The sequence below is a fragment of the Dermacentor andersoni genome, chromosome 2, assembly GCF_023375885.2.
Source record: "Dermacentor andersoni chromosome 2, qqDerAnde1_hic_scaffold, whole genome shotgun sequence".
Taxonomy (NCBI): domain Eukaryota; kingdom Metazoa; phylum Arthropoda; class Arachnida; order Ixodida; family Ixodidae; genus Dermacentor; species Dermacentor andersoni.
Genome location: NC_092815.1, coordinates 69364298 through 69384834, shown reverse-complemented (window position 1 = coordinate 69384834; position 20537 = coordinate 69364298). Strand labels below are relative to the sequence as shown.

Here is a 20537-nt window from a genome sequence, read left to right as displayed (position 1 = left end):
AGGAGGGGCATCGCCGGTATTAATGCGATGTTTGACAGCTGTAGTTTGGGCTAAAGGACGATCGTTAAAGTAAAAAATATCGTGGTAGGAAAACAGAACGCGGTGGAGTTCACGAGCGTGCTCGGAGGGCAAGTCGGGGGCAATCATTTTCCGTAAGTCAGCGATGGTACAATTTGCCGACTGCGATGGTAGAGGAGTATCGGATGAAGTGTCGTCTACTGCAATGGATGCTACTGAGTGATCCTCGAATGAACAAAGCTGGGCCAAAGACATCCCACGTGGCAGCACTTGTGTCGTCAAGCCAAAGTTGACCACTGGCAGGCAGACGCAATTCGCCGTAATAGATAAAACTGTATGGGGTACTGTGATCCCATGTGTAAGGAGGACGCCTTGCATAGGAGCCGCGATGTAGTGACCGTCGGGGACTGGTGGGGATGACACTAGGTCAACGTAGGTCAGTGCCGAAGGTGGCAAGCGAACGAAGTCGGCGGAACTGAGGCGACTGGGGTGTGGTTCAGCAGGATCCAGAACAGGCAGGTCAAGGCGGAGAGTACTGGCGGAACAATCGATGAGAGCAGAATGTGCGGAAAGGAAGTCTAAGCCGAGGATGATGTCGTGGGGACAGTGGGCGATGACTGTGAATAGCACGATTGTTGAGCGATCGGCGAAGGAGACGCGGGCGGTACACATACCAATTACGGGGGCTGTTCCGCCATCGGCGACACGGACAACAGGCGTCGTGGCGGGCGTGATAATTTTCTTGAGCCGGTTACGAAGGTCAGCGCTCATTACGGACAAATGCGCCCCAGTGTCTATGAGAGCAGACACAGAAACACCGTCGACTTGCACGTCAAGAAGGTTCAGATGAGTGGGCAAAGTCAGTAGAGGATTTGGCGGCGTAGGGAGCAATGCAGCGTCACCTCGAGGCGCTGCATCGTCTAGTTTTCCGGCTGGGAGCGGCGTCCGAAGGGAGTCGGCGAATAGGAGCGACGGGGTTGGGGAGAGCGAGATTGTCGTCGTTGGGGCGAAGGCGAACGAGAATAGGGGCGGTTCGTTGCAGGAGAATCAGTGGCGGCATTATCGGAGCGTGCGGCATAGGGACGAGAAGGGCCACCTGAGGGGCGAGAGTAGGCAGTATAAGTAGGCCGGCTCGGGGAACTCCAGCGACTACGACAGTGCCGAGAAATGTGCCCGATTCGATGGCAGTGGAAACAAATAGGCTTGTCGTCAGCAGTGCGCCATTCAGATGGGTTGCGGAAACGTGGTGGGTAAGAAGATGCGGGACGGGGCGAAATTGAAGAAGCCGGGCGGGTATTAGGGCGATGGGCCGAGCAGATGGTGTGAAGACCCATGTTTTCAAACTCCTGGCGGACAACTGCCTGGATCAGTGAGACCGTGACTGCAGATGTGTTGGTGGGACTGGAGTCGAAGGCAGCCGGATAGGCGGCCTCGATCTCACGCCGGACGATCCTGGTAACATCGGCAGTGTTGTTGGGACGAGGAGCGTCGGCACAGGAAGATGTCGCTGGGGTGTTGGGCAGACGGGCAAACTGCTGGTCAATACGTCGGCTTTTGGCGAGTTCCAGGCGGCGGCACTCTCTTATAACAGCATCCACCGTCGCTACGTTGTTGCAAACGAGCAAGTTGAAGGCGTCATCGGCAATGCCTTTGAGGATGTGGGAAACCTTGTCTGACTCAGTCATGTGGGTGTCAACTTTGCGGCACAGAGCCAAGACGTCTGCACACGGCCGGAAAGCGCCTTCTGCGCGGCAAGTTGTTGACCGTAGGGGTTGCCGAACAAGTCTCGAAGCTGTGTCTTAAGTGAATCCCAACTGGTGAGCTCATCTTCGTGCGTGCGATACCAAACTCGAGGTGTGCCACCGAGGTAAAAGACTACGTTGGCGAGCATAATAGTAGGGTCCCACCGGTTATTGCGGCTGACGTGTTCATACAGGCTGATCCAGTCATCGACGTCTTCCCCATCTTGGCCCGAGAATACGCCAGGATCACGGGGAGCGGGGAGAGTGATGTAGGTCGTCGAAGTGGCAGCAGGTGTCGGAGCCGGCGGAGTCGGGTTGTCGTCGCCGGGAGCCATGAAGGAAGGCTCGACGTACCGTCCACTGCGAAGCTCCGTGACGAGGTACAGGGAACGTCCACCTCCACCAGATATGTTACGTAGGAAGACGCAGACGAAAAGCTATGTACAAATATATTTACAAGGAAAATACGCTGCGCTTGGCCAAGAGGCAACAGCCCGCGCTAGCTTCTAATCGTCGTCGTCGTCTTCACACTGCTGGCCTTTCGTGATCGCGCATATTGTGCCGTAGCAATATAATGGACTACCACGTGCGGTTACTATAGGCTAATAGCCGACATCAATCAAGGAGGGTGTTTAGATCAGCGCACCTCTTCCTACTGTTACTGTGTATATTAATTGATGAAAATTAATAAACAAGCTGAAGTAAGCGAGAATATGCTTCAGAATTTTGATAGTAACTACATACTTCAGCAAGAAGCCTACTATCATCTGCTCACGTATAGCCACGGGCACCCGCATAGGAATTAAACTTTGACCACCTTGCTTATCGGTGTTGCAGCTGTCGGGTGTCACTAATTGTGACTAGTTTTGAACTCTCAACTACCCTTGAAGCACACAAAAGTTAAGGTCAGACCACACACACACTTGCCAGCATGCGCCGACTTGTAGCCGCTCCTGGTTGATTTATTGGCAGACTTACTGCAGGTGCTTAAAAATTCGCAAGTTGGATGTGGCGTTAGCGCATTGTAGTCCCCAAATGTAAGGCCCCGCTCCACCGTAGCCTTCGCAGTGCAAGGCATCGAAAAAGGAGCAGGAGCACTACAAAGGGCATTGTTTGATTGCCAATAACTCCGCTTCTGCTGAGCACATTGAAGTACTTTTTGCGGCAAGTATTTCTGAAATAGCCTACTTTAACTTCAAATGCATCTTAACACTTCCGATAAAAAGTGGTTCAGGGCCTCTAAGTGACTTGAAGATGATGTAGGAACATAAACATGGTGTCAGCTTTTCATGACAAGTAGTGGTGCTCGGCAACTAAGTATATAATCAAAAATGAGTATATTGAGCCGTAAACAGGGTTGAATGCGAGTGCCTCTGATGCTGTCACTCTCTATCATGCCACCACCAAGTGCCTATGTTAGAGACAGAGGAGAGCTGGGTCAAAAGAGGGAAAGCGGAGAGCCACTGGCCACCAAGTGCATTGTCCAAGCCTTGGGCATGCATTTTTAGGAAACCGTAAACACTCTGGGCGCATTCCAGTGTCAAATGCTAAAAGACGAAAGGGTAAACCAAGTGCTGACGCTTAATAAAACAAGTTTGACGTAATTGCATGCGAAATACAATATGAATAAGATACGAAATGAGTGAACAATGAACATCAAAAAGAGACAGAATAGAGAGATATAATCAACATTTAATTATTGAATGTACTTTGACCATGTCTTCTTCCGCATCAACACTGGGGTCAACCTTTCTTCTTTTCTTTTCTAGCCAGTGTTCCAATCTGGACTGCATGAAATGTACTACACGCTTAATAATTTCTTTAATAAAGTAAATAAATTCGTTTTCTGACACCGCATTGCCTATGCAGCTAGTCACAATACCTAAAGAACTCAGTCAACCGGATGAAATAGCAGTGGTGTCTATTTTTACCTGCTTTGTCTTCAGTTCTTCCATCCTTTGCTCCCGTGACAGAATATTTTTGGCATCCCTTGCTACCTGTTCGAAGATGGCCTCCTTTGGTGGTGACAATGACCTCTTCTCATTGTTTCTTATGTCAGGTGCCTCTGCAAACAAAGTATCATGAATTTACAGAAAAATACAGAACATGCCTTACTCTACACTGCTTTAGTAATATATTTGGGAGTGCCAGTGGTGGAAAGGCCATTTGACATTTTGGTACAGGTCTTGGCGCTGGCAAACTCTGATTTTGCACATTGGCAAGCACTTCTAGCACAGTGTCACAACATGATTGTTAAAGCAGGCTTTCTTTTTCTCTGAATTCAATAAAGCAGTAAGGAGTTTTGCCCAGCCACCCCCCGCCCCCCATGCCAAGTTCTATTTCTGGAAACCGAAGAAAAATGATAGTATGTGCAGATTATACTAGGAGAATGCCAGCAAACTTGATAAAGGGAAAAACGAGAAGCAGACATAGACAAAGTGACAAGGTGGCTGGACCACCAATTGAACTTTATTCTTGATAACAAAGTCCCCCAAGTCCGTATTGAACATGCGCAAAACACAGCATACCATATACACAACAATCGCCTTATCTATACATGGCAACACTGATAAAGCAACTGAAGCTCTTTCTTGGTTGGGAACACCAATGACGTGCTTACACACTTCCCGGGCCAAATTTATAGACAATAGGTTTCAAGGAACTCTCTTTCCTCGCGAGTCTTAAGCCTCCCCCATGACTGATGGGGCTGAGGATGATGGCCGAGGATGGGAGTGCAACCGCACTCCTTACAATGTAGCGTAAGATTACCTCCCGTGCCTGTGGGTACCAGATTATCATGCTCACATTCATCCAATCATTCACAGAGCGGCCGGTTTGCATTATGTCAATTTTGCCACATTTCAACGGAATACTACACTCTACACGTCACACATGTGAAACTTCTTGACATGCTTGCTATTGCACGCACTCCTTTGCGAACTATGCTGCGAGACCCTCATGCAAAGTTTTGCAAGGTTACAGGGTGCAGAACAAGCCAGACTGACGTCATTTCTTGCCGCAACCTTTTTGAATCTGTGAAATACCACTTACATACAGCATAATCAGCAGGTTCTCTTTTCTTCTGTCCCGCACTTCGCAGTCCCTTCCGTTTTTCATTTTCATATGCTTGTGCACAGAGGCAGAGATAGGAAAATCTGTGCACGCCCATTGGTGGAGGCTCGTGTGCATCCACCTTTGAGGGGGGCAAATGCCACTGCCTTCTAAAGTTGTACCTAACTATAGTTTAGTTCAGTTTTTCTTAAAGACAAGGTTAAACCCACGGATCTGATGCAATAAGAAAAGGGTTCCACTTTTTATGGTAGCACCCGAGATATACCTGTTACAGAAAGCACCACTTGGTTACCATAACCATGTCTTCTCACCTGCATGACAAGTCAAAGTGCTTCTGGCTTCCGGCCACCATTTCGCTTTAGTATGCGTTGTTAAGGTATGACTATATTTCAAGTTTAAGGAAGCAAGTTTGATTTTTTTCCCCCTGTGTTGGATGAAGCCTTAGACGGCTTCAAGTGAAGTTCAATAAATGTTGGTTTTCTGCACCTAAGAGGTGTGAAGCCTTCGACAGCTTCAAGTGAAGTTCAATAAATGTTGGTTTTCTGCACCTATGAGGTGTGTTGGTTAAACTTGTTTCTGGTAGAATTTTTTCACAAATATATATCCCTAAAATGGGTAAGCATGGCATTTTGCAATGTGTACAGCATGCAGAAGCCCGTTTCACCATGATGACCAACACTCTAAAAACAGTTGCACTCTTTGGGGTGTTTGTTTGTCACACAACATTAAGCGTAATCTGTCTTGGTTGTGCTTCCTTTCTTAAAAACGCTACGCTCGCTACTTTCCTATCAAGAATGCTCTGTCATGCTGATAATACGCATCCCGTTCATGACTTGGAAGTACTGGGCTCGCAATGTTAAAGCAAGGAAATGCAGGCAAGACAGATGCCGATCATAGTTGTGTGGCAAATATATACCCCAAAGGATGCAACTACTTTTAGAGTGACGTTAAAATAGGTGCTTCTTGTACACCAAATGTTTCCTCAAAATTCGCGAAAAATGTCTGTCTGCGTGTGTGTGTGTGTGTGTGGGGCGGGGGGACATATGTGGAGCTGCGTGTTTTCTGGAAAATATGGTATTTTCCATTGAACGTCTAATGCAAATATGTCCATTGTAGCACAATTATCCCAAGGATAATGTTTACATTTATTCTTTTTTTTTATCAATGAGAAGATCTGTAAATGCTTATAATGGTGGCTTAGCAACTACGGTGTTGTGCTGCTAAGCACGAGGTCACGAGATCAAATACCAGTTGTGGCAGCCACATTTCAATGCGGCCGAAATGCATCAATGCTCGAGTCCCTTGCATTGGAGTAACGTTATAGATCCCCAGGTGGGGGGGGGGGGGTCAAAATTAACCTGGAGTCGGCCACAACGGCGTGCCTCATAATCAAAACGTGGTTTCGGCAAGTAAAACACCAGAATTCATTCAACTGATGACTAATAAGATGTTACCACTATCGTTGCTGTTTCTAGATTTGCCTTTCAGCATTGAGGTGCACACCTAATTTACCTCCGCTACAATAAGCCTATCCAATGGCACTGCAAGTCTTACAAGTGTCTTCAAAATGGACAGGTAAAGCCTTTGCGCAAAAGCAACATTCTTGAAAAATGTAAACCTTTACACAAATATCTTAAAACAAAGTACACAATCTTCATCCTCTTCTTGTACCAACAGGAAGCCTGATCTGTCCTGATTTTTAGGTGCCTTAAGTGGTATTCAGAGAGGTGAGAAATCTGTGAATCACGATCCACGTCACGTGAAAGTGTTGCATTTTCTCGCAGTCCAGGAGCTGACATAGACATCGCCGGGATTGGGATAAGTTTTGCTGTGCTGGTAAAAAAAGTTTGCTCTTCATGGGGGAGACGGCAGGGATCCTGCAGACTAGTCTAGTAGCCTGTCACACAACACTCACCAGCAGTATATTGAGGTAGCATAGGAATTGTTGCTGTCTTTCCCATTTTTTGGCAGCCTTGTTTGCTTTGGAGTCATTGTTAAACAGTGGCACAAACACATGCTGACAAGTTGAAGCTCGGCAATGAAGCGACTTTTTCATCTCACAACAACGTACTGGCACCCATGCTTATGCTGGGTGTCAAGAGTATAGGCCGCTAAGATCATCTGCAAACAGTGATATCCCTCAATGACTGCACCATACAGTCTGTGTGAGCAGGGAAGCTGTACGAAGCAGTGTCATGGCTCCATGACGTCATGCTCCGCTCCGCATAAAGGGCTTCCCCATGTGGATACCGCTTTAAACAGGACTCTAATAAATTTTTAATTCTGGTGTTTCTTGTGCCAAAGCCACAATATGATTATGACGCACGCAATAGTGGGGGGGACTCCGCAATAAGTTTGACCACCTGGGGCTCTTTAAAGTGCACCCAATACATGGTGCACAGGCATTGTTGCATTTTGCCATCATCGAAATGTGGCCACCACAGCCGGGATTCGATCCCGTGCCCTTAGTCTTAGCAGTGCAACACCAAATCCATTATGCCACCATGGCGGCTGTTAAGCAGGACTCACCTCGGTTCTCTGGTTCAACCATCTCAGAACATGACGAATTTCCACCTAGCTGGTTGAACTCTTCTAGAGTCATAGTAGTCGTCTTCTTTTCCTTCTTTGCAGCTGTGCTCTTTTTCTTGTTCTTGTTGACATTGCCACGGCTGCCTGGAGCTGCCAGGTTCGCCACGGTGGTTTCTTTTTGGTGAGCTTCATAAAACTGCACTCGCGAACAACAAGGCACAGCAGAAATAAGCTAAATCTATTGATGTGAAATATTGTTTTATTCAAAGTATTTCGTAGTCCTGACTGCAGCATGTGCATCTCAAATTGGATTCAAGATTCAAAGTGGAGCTGCATAAAACTGCTTAGCACGAAATGCAAGATGGGAAATCCACACAGGACTGCTTGCTTAAAGGGACCCTTGCCAGGCCACACAGCAAATTTCGATTATACGCTGGAAGTTGTTACGTGCCCTCTAAGGAGCACATACAGCAAGATTTTTTCAAATTACTTCATTAATAGCAGAGATAGAAATGTTTGAAGTGCCGCAAACCCATGATTTCAGGAGGAGAGTGTCACTGCCAACCTAGACACACTCTCCACTTGCCCTGTCTAGCCTCCACAAGCGAAATTCCTTCCCTGTATTCTCCAAAACCAGAGCTGCAGGATCACGTGACGAAGATGTCACAGGCCCCGCCTTATGTCTTTCTTATCTCTCTCATGTTTTCTCTAGGTGGCGCACTTCCGGTGATGGTCTCGCACATGAGCTGTTGCATGCTCTGCACGAGGACAGCTGATTAGTGGTATAAGTTAGTACCACGATCACGAGCACTGAGGCAGGCGTGAAAAGATGAAAAAGCATGATCGCAACGTTGAAACATGGTAGTAAATGACAGTTTTGTTCTTTGCGCACACAACTGTATGACGTGAAAACAAGCAGATAAAATGGAAGTACATCTCTTTTCCTACGGTACGAAGTAAAACAAGAACATGCAGACATTTGGTTTGTATGTTTTATTATTACTCTAAACTTCACTTCATCTACTGAAGGCAACACATTAAAGGCACACTAAAGGCAAATATCAAGTCAAGCTAAAGTAATAGATTAGTGCTCGAGAATCTCTAAGGCATCAATATTATCGCGAACAGAGGCTTAATAATCGAGAAATTGAGGTGAATGCACGGCTTGATTAGAGACTCCACCGGGACATTCTAGTACTTGCCCGATGACGAAAGCACTCCTCAGGTAAATTCTGTCACTAGTACTCAACCACTCATTACAAAAACATTCTTGTATTGCATTATCAGACAAAATGAAATGCTGCTTGTCCAGTTCTACTTCATTTTTAGAAAGAAAAGAAAATAACTCATGGAGACTACCATTGACAACGATGAAGGTAATCGAAAGGCTTCATTTTCGCTCAACTCTGTGCCGCCCATGCTTTTGCGTTTCAGTAGTTTCGTTATCGTGTAGTGCTGCGCTGGTTTTGCTGGCTTGCAAAATTAGCACAAACTGCAAGCAGCAGAGAATTCAACTTTCAGGTGATGTTGCAGAATGCCTGAATGGTCTATGGCACTTGACCAGAAAGCAGCTTCAGCAGTGAATCCACAACTCTGCCTTGGCTCGGTTTCTCCATTGCTGCATGTTTGCGTTTTGGGCAAAAAACTGGCCCAAGTCGGGCGTGAACCAGAGAAGGGGGTCCAAAAGGGTCCCCACACTGGAAACTTGCTTTCCCCACGCGGTGAGGTGTGACAATGCGTTTGGCAGAGTACTGTGTTTGCCCTATTCTATGCGACGCCAGTTGAACGCCAGGATTAACAGCAAACAATAAGCAAGCCTTTATTTCCCCAACTGCAGTGAAAAGTGCGGATGCCTGCTACAGGTCACGGATGGCACGTGACCTGTAGCATTCCAAGCCATGTGCAACAAACCGTACGCCACGTGTTCCGACACCCAGTGAAGTTTTGAAACATGTGATTTCCAGTAGGTGGTCTTCTCGTGTACAAAGATATATCGTATTTAACTGCATAAACATCGCACTCGCACAATACTTGAACCCCCCCGTTGCCCACTTTCATTTTTGAGTAATCATCGTATCCTCGAAAACTACTGCAGTGATTGCCATCTATCTGCTTGTTGCAGTGAATGGCAGCCGATCAAGCAGAGTTTTCCGCCATTTCTTTTTGCAAAGCCCTTCCACTATTGCATGCGCACATGCACACATGCTCTGGAAAGTCTCCGGATTCAGCAGAAAAAAAAAGGGGGGGGGGGGGGGGGAATGAATAAGGACAGACAGCGCGAGAAAGGTTGACAATATGTGCACAATTTACGCTATGTAGACTGATTACTTTCAGAAAAAAGTACTTTTGGCAAATCTATTTATGCAGTTCCTGCTTGTGTAGAGCATGTATTCTTATTCCAAAGGCCAGTGTGAGGACTTGGCATTGGATGCCTGTCACATGGGGAGGTAAAGAAACTCCTTTGCGAAAGCAACGAAAACAGCTGTCGGCGTAACTAGGAAAACATCTGAGGACTGTGCTATGCGTGTGTGCTTGCAATGGTCACTGTGATCATAATGCTTGCGCTATGAGTGCTAGCAGCGGTGAGCACGTGTACTTTTCCCAATGCGAACGTTCTGTGCTACTGCTTCTTTTATAATTTCACTGTACCACGGCTCTGAAACTTGAATGATGCGACCTCCAATACATTGTGCGCGGGCTGAGCGGGCTATCGAACGGGTGCGCCAACACACCCGCGACAGCATGGCACATGCGCTGGAAGTGTGCGTAATTTCTATCCCAATAAAACAGCCTAACCCTGTGTACTATGCTGTCTATTTTGTAGGAGTGCGCGAATAGTAACATTTCACATCGAATCCTGCCAAAGATGAATTGAATAGGGCATTACTCTATATGTTATTCAAATGTCGCACACCCCTACTAATATATAATTTCTGGAAAACATCTCCACAGTACACCTGAAACCTTCGGATTTACATGAGGCTGCTGTCCCATGAGAGTTTTACGATTGCAATATATTTGGGTATACAACCAAATAATTGGACATCAGCAATTGAGAGATGACTAATGTTGAAACAAACCCATATAATAAGCATTTTTTATGTACGCACATACGTATATTTATCATGTGTGGGCTTCTCCTCCGTGCTCTTGGGACAAAGGAATGACAACACAGTTGTGCAAACAGTCACAAGGGCATTTATTGCACCTTTCATAGATCAATGCCTGCTAGCCGAGTTGCTATCCACAAAACATGCCGATGGGCGCGCGACAAATCTAGAAGTCCGACTCACCGCGACCGCATAGCGAGCGAATATGTTCGCCCCATGCTGGATCCCAACGCCTGGTCGTTCGCGTGTATGATCACGCCAACGGTGGCGCGTTCGAAGGCGGCCACGCGAGACGGTCTCGCAGAAGCATGGGTCGGCGCACGCGCAGCACGGCAGGTCCGTCCCGCTCGCTGTCCCGCCGCCAAAGAGGGCAAGCGCCTTCCCTTTCGGCGCCCAAGTAACCCCGCAGAGCGCGACACTCGCGCCATCTCCCGCACTGCGCCTCAACCACTCCGACCGCCGCGGGTGCCAGGCCACGCGGCGGGCGAAGCCGCCCTGCAGGAGACGAGCTATGCGGGAAAACTAGATCTCAGGGGAGGCGTGAGAGTCACGCATCCCCACACGTCATTGAGTGACACTTGTCAGTTTAATCATAATGCTGTTTTTACTTTTTGTCTGCAAAGAATGCAGTGACATGCAAGCAGTATTCTTTGGGCTGCATTCCTTCCTTCACATGTTGGCTTGTCAAATTCATCATGAATAAGTTGCTTAGGCAGTGAGAGCACATGAAACGTGGACAATTTCTGTGTAATATCATAATTATGGGACGCACATTTGTGCTAAGTGCATCATACATGCATTAATCCTTACTAGATTATATAAATAGTATCTTTCTCAAGTTTCCCTCACAGCCGATCCCACACCAACAGTGAGCTAAAAGCATGCACGAATACGGACAAAGGAATTAGAGGTAATTCCGATTCCACCATTGCTGCATGACTGCCACCATTAGTGCATGAGGTTAGCAGGCTTGAGACAATCCAAGTTTTATTACGTAGCTTCATGTCCGGGAGTGCTGCCATCTGCGCTTCATCCGTTGGCCATACAGACCGAAAATCCCAGCTATTTATGACACCTGTAATCTGGCACTCGAGCACTGCAAATACTGATGACAAGCATTGCAAAGGCTTTGTCCGCATGCTTCGACACAGCGACGAGTGCCAAAAACCATTCAGCTGGCTCGTGGGCAATAGCAAACACGAAGTCTTTCGAAATCGAGAGAAGGCAACGTCCTAACGTACTGCGTACACACGAAGAGAAGCAGGCCATTGACAGAAAGTAGGGGCAATTTCCTGTTGCGTCCGCTTACGTCTGGGTCATTCCACGCCAACTGTCCCAACCTTGGCGCTCGACCATCACCGATTTCTTTGAAAAAAATTGAGGACTATCTATTTAAAGCAAGAAGTCTTTCTGCAAAAATTTCTGCGAAAAAAAATTTTTGAGCACCGCTAGGAACGTGAAGTTTTTTAGAAAGCTCGAAAGTATGAGTTGTAAAACGCATTGTTAAAAAATTTTCTCTTCTTAAATTAGGCGAGCACACAATTTTCCCTTGAGAATGAAGATAGGCTTTTCACTTTAAAAAGGTGTTATCGATCTTTACGTCGTCGTGAAATTTTTATACGGCACTAAATATGCAAAATTTGGTGCATAATGGGAATTTTCTTGCAGAAAGATAACTTTTACCGAAACCTTGTATTTTATAGTAACTAATTGCCAGCAAGTTGTGCTGTAAGTGAAAAATAATTTGGGATGAATATAACATGAAATGGTCTATACAGCTGGCAACAAATTTGAAAAAAAGTTAGTTTTAGCCTATGTTTGGTCGTAAATTTAGCATTGAGGTGTTTGTGGTAAAAATAAGCTAAATAGTGCCTTTATTATAAACATCCATTGTCTAAAAACTGAGAAACATTAATAAATTACTTTTTGTTTCAAGCAAGAAAAATATGTTTGAATTTATGTTATACCGGTCTCTGTGCTTGCACGTGGTTCCCCTTCGTAGGAAAGCGTCCTAGCGGTAAGTAGAACTTGCGCAGACGCAAAATTTTCTGAGTCGATGGAGGAACATCTAGACAAGATAAAGTTTTTACTTGAGTGCTTTATTAAAAATTATTAGCCTAGCCAATAAAAAACGCGAGCCCCAATACAGTGCATTTAACTGGATGTCGCCGCACACCGATGGCCTGCATAGCGTCGTCACGCAGCATTGGAAAGTTACGCCGGTGAGTACAGAGTGCAGTTAGGTACACTAAGATTTAGAAATGGGCGAAAACATTGTGAATAAGAAAGCAATCTGTTGCTTTATTACGGCAAATATGTGGCAAATACCAGCCAACACAATCGTGTTTTAGCAACCATGTTGGCAATGATGTCAGAGGAGTGAAGTCGACTTGTCATTAAATGTTTTGGCATGCTTAAGTTCAAAATGCTGCATTTAAAAAGATGGTGGAAATAAATAAATACATTTAGTTGCTCGCCCTCTCTGTCTTTCTTGTAGTTAAATGTTAAATTCAGACCGAATGAGGCAGTCCACCAACCTTTGTGAAGCGCAGGATTTAACATCCAGTCTGCGATAACTGAAGAAAAAAATGGGAAGGCTCATGCGAGTTATATAAATAATTACTTTTCGCTCAGTTTTGTTCAGAAAGAATGTTGTTTTGGTCATTCTCTATACGATAGCTATCATTGGAGCCAGAAATTTTGGTAACAAGTTATTCATTCTGTATCCCTTTAACAAAGTTCATTTCCTGTCCTGATGACATTGTATAACTACGATTTACTGTACTTTTGTCACTTAAGCTGTCAAAACACAAAAGTATGGTGCATCGCAGCTTCTTATTGGCTGCAGTAACTAAGCTCTCCATTGATTAGGCTATGCCTGTCCCCTTGATATTCGTACAGATGCCCAAGCTCTTGTCTACAGCCCTTGAGGACTGTATAATGAAAAGATTTTGCGCCAAAAAACAGCACACACAAGAAAGACGACGCAACACGGGTGCTTTGTTAGCCCCTGTGGTGTCGTCATCTTTCTTGTGTGCGTTGTTTTTTGGCGCAAAATCTTTTCAGTATGCAAGATCACCAACTAGCCCAGCAGGTAACTCTTCTGTAGAACTGTGCTTAGAAGAAATACAATATGAGTACTGATGATGAGTGCCAGAGAAAAGCGTTGTACACACGCAAGTTGCTATGTTGCATCTGGCACCTTGAAACGTGCAGATGCTGTGACGTTACACTTTCTTTCTCGCAACTGCTCCAGATGAAAATATGCAGGTCTGCACAGTCACTTTCAGACTCAAACCAAACCTAAACTAAAAGCCAAGAAGTTTGCATCTTTTAAATTATGCAGGCTCTGGAAATCAGACACCAACAGCACTGGCAAGAGGGACCTAGCTATCAACTATCAAGTGTAAGTCACTCAAAACATCCAGCCATTTATGATGAAGTGAATAGGTGTCATTAGTGTGATGTCTTGAAGGAAGTAGCACCAGAAACTGCATAATGTAGGGCTCATTCAAAATTGAGCAAGTTTGGCTGTAAGGCATCACATAATGCCACAGGCAGAATGGTGCTTGTACTTACAAGTTGGCAAGAAGCGACCTTCTTTACAGATAAATTTTGCAACAATGCTTATTTGCAGTGTTTTGAATATTACTTAATGGAACACTAATGGCTGATATTAAGTCAAGCTGAAGTATAGTCCTATGACACAGGAACTCCTCATTATAGTTCCATCACTAGTACTCAACCACTCATAATAAAATGATCATTTCATTGCATTAAAAGACAGAAGAAAATGCTACTTGTCAAATTCTATTTGATTTCTAGACAGTGGGTCTCACAGACTCCCCAACATTACTTTGACGACGACGCAATCAATTGAAAGGTATTATTTTCATGTGACTTTGCATTGCCCATGCTTTTGTGTTTCAGTAGTTTTGTTAGCACGTAGTGTTACGGTAGTTTCGCTGGCTCGCGAAACTACGAGAAATTGCAAGTAGCAGAGAACAGCACGTTTATGTGATGTTACAGGATGCAACGGTCCACCCCAATTGACCAAGAGCAGCTGCAGCGGCGAATCCAATGCTCTGTCTTGGCTCGATTTCTCCATGGGTGTGCGTTTTCATTTTGTGCAAGAAACTGTAACGCCATCTGTGGGATGTCGTTTTACTCACTGGCATCAGTAAACAGTAGTGACGGCATATGCAACATCACCACTCTTCGCTCGGGGGCGGGCGATTTGAATTTCGCTAAAGGTACAAGGACAGAATACGATTTTCTCTTAAACTGAGTCTTTTCTTGGCACGAAACAAGCACTGTGAGGTTTCTGGAATGGTATTTTAAGAGTCCATGTTGACTTAATATTTGCCTTTTGTGTCCCTTTAATGCACTGATGTGATGGCCTTTACTGCAGGAAAAAAAAAAAAAGAGGCCCACAGAAAGACTAATTGCAAGATGATGTGTCACATTGCTCTGGCATGTTTTTTGAGACTGCCACACAACATCTAAAGCGGGACATACCTCTTTCTTCTCTTCATAATCCAGCCGACTCAGAAGCAGCGCTTGCTGGAGGTCTTGTTCATAGACGTCAGAGACAAACTGTCAAGGACAATATTCAGTAAGTCAATAACTGCCAGTAGTTCCAAGTATGACTATAATGTAGTAGTGAGATTGAAATTAAATTATGGGGTTTTACGTGCCAAAACCACTTTCTGATTATGAGGCACGCCGTAGTGGGGGACTCCGGAAATTTCGACCACCTGGGGTTCTCTAACGTGCACCTAAATCTAAGTACACGGGTGTTTTCGCATTTCGCCCCCGTCGAAATGTGGCCGCCGTGGCCGGGATTCGATCTCGCGACCTCATGCTCAGCAGCTTAACACCATAGCCACCGAGCAACCACGGCGGGTATAGTAGTGAGATACCAACAATGTCACTTTTTGCGTCTATACCATTCAGAAGCACATGCTTTAGATGTGCCACTGGGAACCAGCTGACAAACATTGGTGAAAGCAGCCTAAAAAGCAGGAATAAAACATTTATTTTTTAAATGCACCCAAACTGATCTGTCTAATGGTCACATATGAAATGTTACTGACCTTAAAGAGCCCTTAAACCATTCTTTGAGCTCAAAATTCTGTTATATAGTGGCAGCTGTGTGCCAGTCTACATGAACAGAAAAATTTTTTTTTTTTGAAATGATGCTATAATAAAATGTTTAAAGTGTCTGATGAATGACTACATGGCTTCCACAGTCTTGCTCATCTTCACTACCCTCCCCCGATTTCTCTCTCCTCCTTGCAGCTTAATTCTCTATACTCCGCCTTACCGATTACTAGGAGTGCCGCAAAAGCTGCGAGTCATGTCAGCCAAACATAAAAGAAAAACCAATAGAACAGGTTTTTCATTGTCCGCCTGCTCACCACCCTGTTTATGTAAAGTCAACTGAATGCAAGCTTGACGAAATGATCAGTTTTGCATAAGGGGGCAAACTCCCTCCTTTCTTGGAATATACAGTCGGCTCTGCACACGGGGGCGTCTTGTCCCTCAACAACTGACCAATTAACAGTTTTTACCCTGGTGATGTCACCGCATGCAAAGGAAGTACCAGGGGACATATTCTGCAATAATCACTTTGGCGATACTTACTATTGCTTTCGTGCGATGTAGTGCTTAACCAGCCAATCAGCTCATCTGATTTTGATCAACTAGCCAACCAGTGCAAGCCTGTTGGTGATACTATTGCTGAAAGTGATTGCTGCAGAATACGTCCCCAGAAAAGCCCGGAGAGGAGCATGAGATTGTTGAATTTGTGTTTTTATGGTTCGTAACAGTGCCATGTTTACTAAAAATGATTGTCACAGAATTCTGTACAGTGTACACAATATGCATTTATTTAAATTGTGTTTAAAATGTAAAACATGGTTTAGGGGTCCTTTATAGAGACCCTGTGATGCTAAATGAACCTGTTTTTTGACACTTGTTTATTTAAATTAACCTGCAGGGTTTACCAACCCGAAACAGCACAGTGGGCTATGAGGGACACTGAAGTAAAGAGCTGTGCATCAATTTTGACCACCTGGGGTTCGTGAATGTGCACCTGCCGTATTTGCACGATTCTACCGCACCCCCGATCGTAACGCACAGTTATATTACTGCCCAAATATCAAAAAATTTACTTGCGGCCAATTCTACCTTGCACATCAGGTAATAAAGCCTTAGTCAATGCATACCATGTTGAAACAATCCTACGCAACACACAAAGACACACAGACACACACAGAGATGGATCATAGCAGATAGTTGCTATCCGAGTCCAACAACATCTCCTTTTCGCTGTCTACCGACCACAGAAAGTCATCTTCACTTCCATCCAATGCATTAGAAATGCCACACATACAGCAAACTGGAAAATTTTGACCGCAAACCAAGGCAGAAAAAAAAAAAAAAAAAACGTGTTTGATGGCAGTGTGGCTAGCTACCTTGCATTGAGCTTTTTTTTAAGTAAGAATCAGTTTCATTTTTGAGTTTGTGTAGAATTAGTTATGTAGTGTACATAGACTGACTCAGGAAATGTGCCACAGTCACAGAAGAGCAAGCAAGATGGAGTTATGACGTAAATGTTACACGGGCCCTTGATTAGGGGAGAAGGCAGGGAAGGAATGCCTTTACTGCAAGGACAGTAGCTCACCTCCTCAAACCATGGCCTCACAATATTTCACCTGCTTCTACCACCACTACTATTAAAATCCTTCCCAAAAATTCTAGTGGTAGAATGCTCCTTAGATGGTGCTTTACAACTTCCAATGTATAATGAATATTTCCTATGGGAACTAGTGAGAGGCCTTTTAAAGGCCCCACAATTACAATGCTGCAGAAAGCTGGCCACACAAGCCAAATCAGCCCCTTTCATCCCTTTTGATTTTAAACTTCTCAGCGTGACATGTATCGTAAAACTGGGCCTTTGCTAATACTTCTCTGTGGATGAAGTGGTCCTCAGCTCATCAACCTTCATATTCTACCAAGTGCAGCTTTTGGTGACACAGCAATGATATAATCAGTGCCTGCTTCACCACTGAAACTGTACTGAACATTGTGCACATTATAAACTGGTTACATTAAAATTTGATGGAGTTATAAAGACTCCATACCATCATTAATGGAGAAATGAAGAAATATAGAAAAGAAATGAAATGTTACGGGGTTAAAAACAGTCAGACGTATATTTACAAGATATTTACAATAATTGTAGCAGCTGACAACATGGTAGACAGTGCATGAAGTCCAGAGCATCTTCTTCGGACCAGGATTAAAACATCTTCGTCAGCGTGTCACAATATTTTGTGTCATTGCTCCTTCATTATTTCAATTAAGCACACAGCAGTGAGGTTTGGCAGCTAATGTGAGGCAGTAGTTGCCTTGAGTGCTGCAAACAGCAAGCATGCACTTTCTACTTCTTTTATACAACAGAACTAAATGTAATACAAACCAATGGATCTAAATTTTAGAGATTCTCACTTAGGAAGTAAACAAAGAAGAAACCCTTCAATATCGAAAGGAGTGAAAGTGACAAGGGAGCTGCCAAACACCACTGCAGCCACTAGGGCTTTGCTTTACTGCCACTGGATGCATTTCATGCTTTGCCTTTCAGCGTACCTGACGGCCTCTTTAAACCAAATATTACATCAGCCAGCTTCACTTGCAAGCTATTTTCCTAGCAGGTGCCATCACTGCTCCTTGCACTCTTAGCGTTGCCACACAGTCAAACCACACACCATTTGTGAAGAAAAATATGAAATAAATAAATAAATAAATAAATAAATAAATAAATAAATAAAATGTTTACAGGCACTATGAAGACCTGACTAGGAAATGCCTGCCTTTTAAATTATGGGGCTCTACGCATTCATATCTGCCTACCTGTGAACATTACAATTCATAAAAACACAGACCCGAAAATGGAGGGCAGATATCCTGCATTCTTTTTAAAAATCTACGCTGAGCACGTATCTTTCGTGGGACACGAAGTCTGTTCATGCAGTAAGCTAAAATGTGGCTGTGTATATAGCAGCTCTGCTCTCTCCACTCAAAAAAAAACCCAGCTGACCTCTACGATGAACCAGACTGCACTATGAGAAGGCAGAAATTTATGTGTACACTTTTGTGCAACCTATTTTTAGTCTTTGTTGAAATGGAGATGGATGAACTGATGGAACAAAGGATCAGTTTCAAACTTTTTGTAAATTGGGCAAGAATAGTGCAGAAATTCATCAAATGTCAAAAGGCCTATGGAAAGGATGCCCTAAAGGAAAGAACTGTTCAAGTGGGCCCAGCATTTCCAGGATGGCTATGAAGACTCCAAGAACAATGCATGATCAGAACAACCCCCTACCTCATGTGAAGATCAGAGCATTTTACATGTGCTTTCTCTTGAGTTCATTGACTCTCCAATCACTATTTGAATGATACAAGTAACATTTAATTTTGGAAAGTCGTCCATTGACAGGATTTGAGTGAAACTATAGAAATGAAAAAGGTTTGCACAAACGTGGTGCCAAAATTGCTGGCCCCTGAGCAAAAGTTATGACAAAAAGGAATGCTGCGTTGATGGGACAATTCAGATGACAGGGATGAACGCTTGTAAAGCGTTATTACCAGCAACCACACTTAAATTTATGAACATGACATTGAGCTGGTCGCAGAGCAAGAGCAAAAAAAGAAAAAAAAAAAGGAAATGCAACAGAACAAAGCAAAAGTCAAAGTAATTTTGATTGTGATTTTTAATGCCATGAAATTGTGCACTATGATTTGTACCAGACGGGCAAACTCAATGCAGCTTTCTACATGGAGGCTCTGACGCATGCGAAAGATCATGCACTCCTTGTGTGAGCAAATTTGCTAAAAGGGGGATGCTGGATTCTGCACAATAATAATGCCCCTGCACACTCTGCATTGACAACGCGCAAGTTCATGGCATGTAATTCCATCAGATGACTGTGCTAGAAACACCCTCCCTACTGGCCGCATTTATCCCTCTGTTCCCCAAATGCAAGCTGGTGTTCCAGGAAGCGGTATTTTAGGCATGTAGTGCATTTGGAAAGGAGACATCACTGCTGAAGCAATTAAGAGAAGAATACTTCCAATGGTGCTCCTGGCAATAGAAAAAGAGGCTGAGCCAGTGCACCATGTCTAATGGGATTATTTTGAAGGAGATTGCATCACTGTATCTTAAAGTTTGTAAAATGAATGTTTCTTTAAGTACTGCATGAACCTTTGGGGCAGACTTGGTACATACTCAGTACAATGATTTTTTCAGATAAAGCCCACAAGCAACAGCAAATTTGGAACAACTAAGACTGAGGAGCAATGGATTGTTTTTAGTTCACAAATACTTTTTTCAGAAACTTCGGAAACTTTCTCAAAGCAGGTAGCCCCTCTATTGTTCCTTCAACAGGGTTTATTTTCCGTAAACCTTCATGAAACCTTTGTAAAATCACAGAACGAGCCAAAATTCATAAACTTTATGAAATATTCGGAAAGGTTTGCAGTTATAACATTGTACAGACATGTTTGTTTACACTGGTATGCCACAATGAATTCCCTGAACCAATTAGCACAGACATAGCTACACACTGCACTCGGGCAATTCACCCTCGCACCTCTTTTCAATCAACTCCTGAATGGCTACATCAGTTTATATTGTCACATAGTAGTGACGGTGAATAATGCAGCGGTAAGACTGTGAATGATGGAACTAACTTTTTATTGGGCGAACTTGTGCACACAAATGCAAGTTGCACTCAAAAGCGCAGCAATAGCAGTGAACCTTGTTAGCAATCATCAAAAATTTCATCTGCTGGTCAAGTGCGTTGGCTTTTATACACGAGCCATCGAATGTTCCAGAGTAATCGCTGGTGCCCGCGTGTCTTCCAGAAAGTTCTACACCATTCGCGTCGCGCATACATGCAATCAAATTACACAAGTTTCGGTGACAACAGACAGCAGATAGAACCATCGATAACATTCCAGAAACTTCCGATACATGCAGGCACGTTCTGTGCTGAGCGTT

General features: G+C 44.3%; 1 protein-coding gene across 2 annotated transcripts in view; it reads right to left on the bottom strand.

Annotated features, from left to right (window-relative positions):
- Nucleotides 1-20537, bottom strand: part of LOC126541906 (G kinase-anchoring protein 1-like) — a 67088-nt gene that overhangs the window by 28412 nt on the left and 18139 nt on the right. For both annotated transcript variants that reach the window (XM_050188870.3, XM_055077002.2), the window contains exons 5-7: nt 14990-15067; nt 7362-7557; nt 3692-3825 (exon numbers count right to left, since the gene is read on the bottom strand). In XM_050188870.3, the coding sequence (XP_050044827.2) occupies nt 3692-3825; nt 7362-7557; nt 14990-15067 (408 nt within the window). The remainder of the gene's footprint in view (nt 1-3691; nt 3826-7361; nt 7558-14989; nt 15068-20537) is intronic.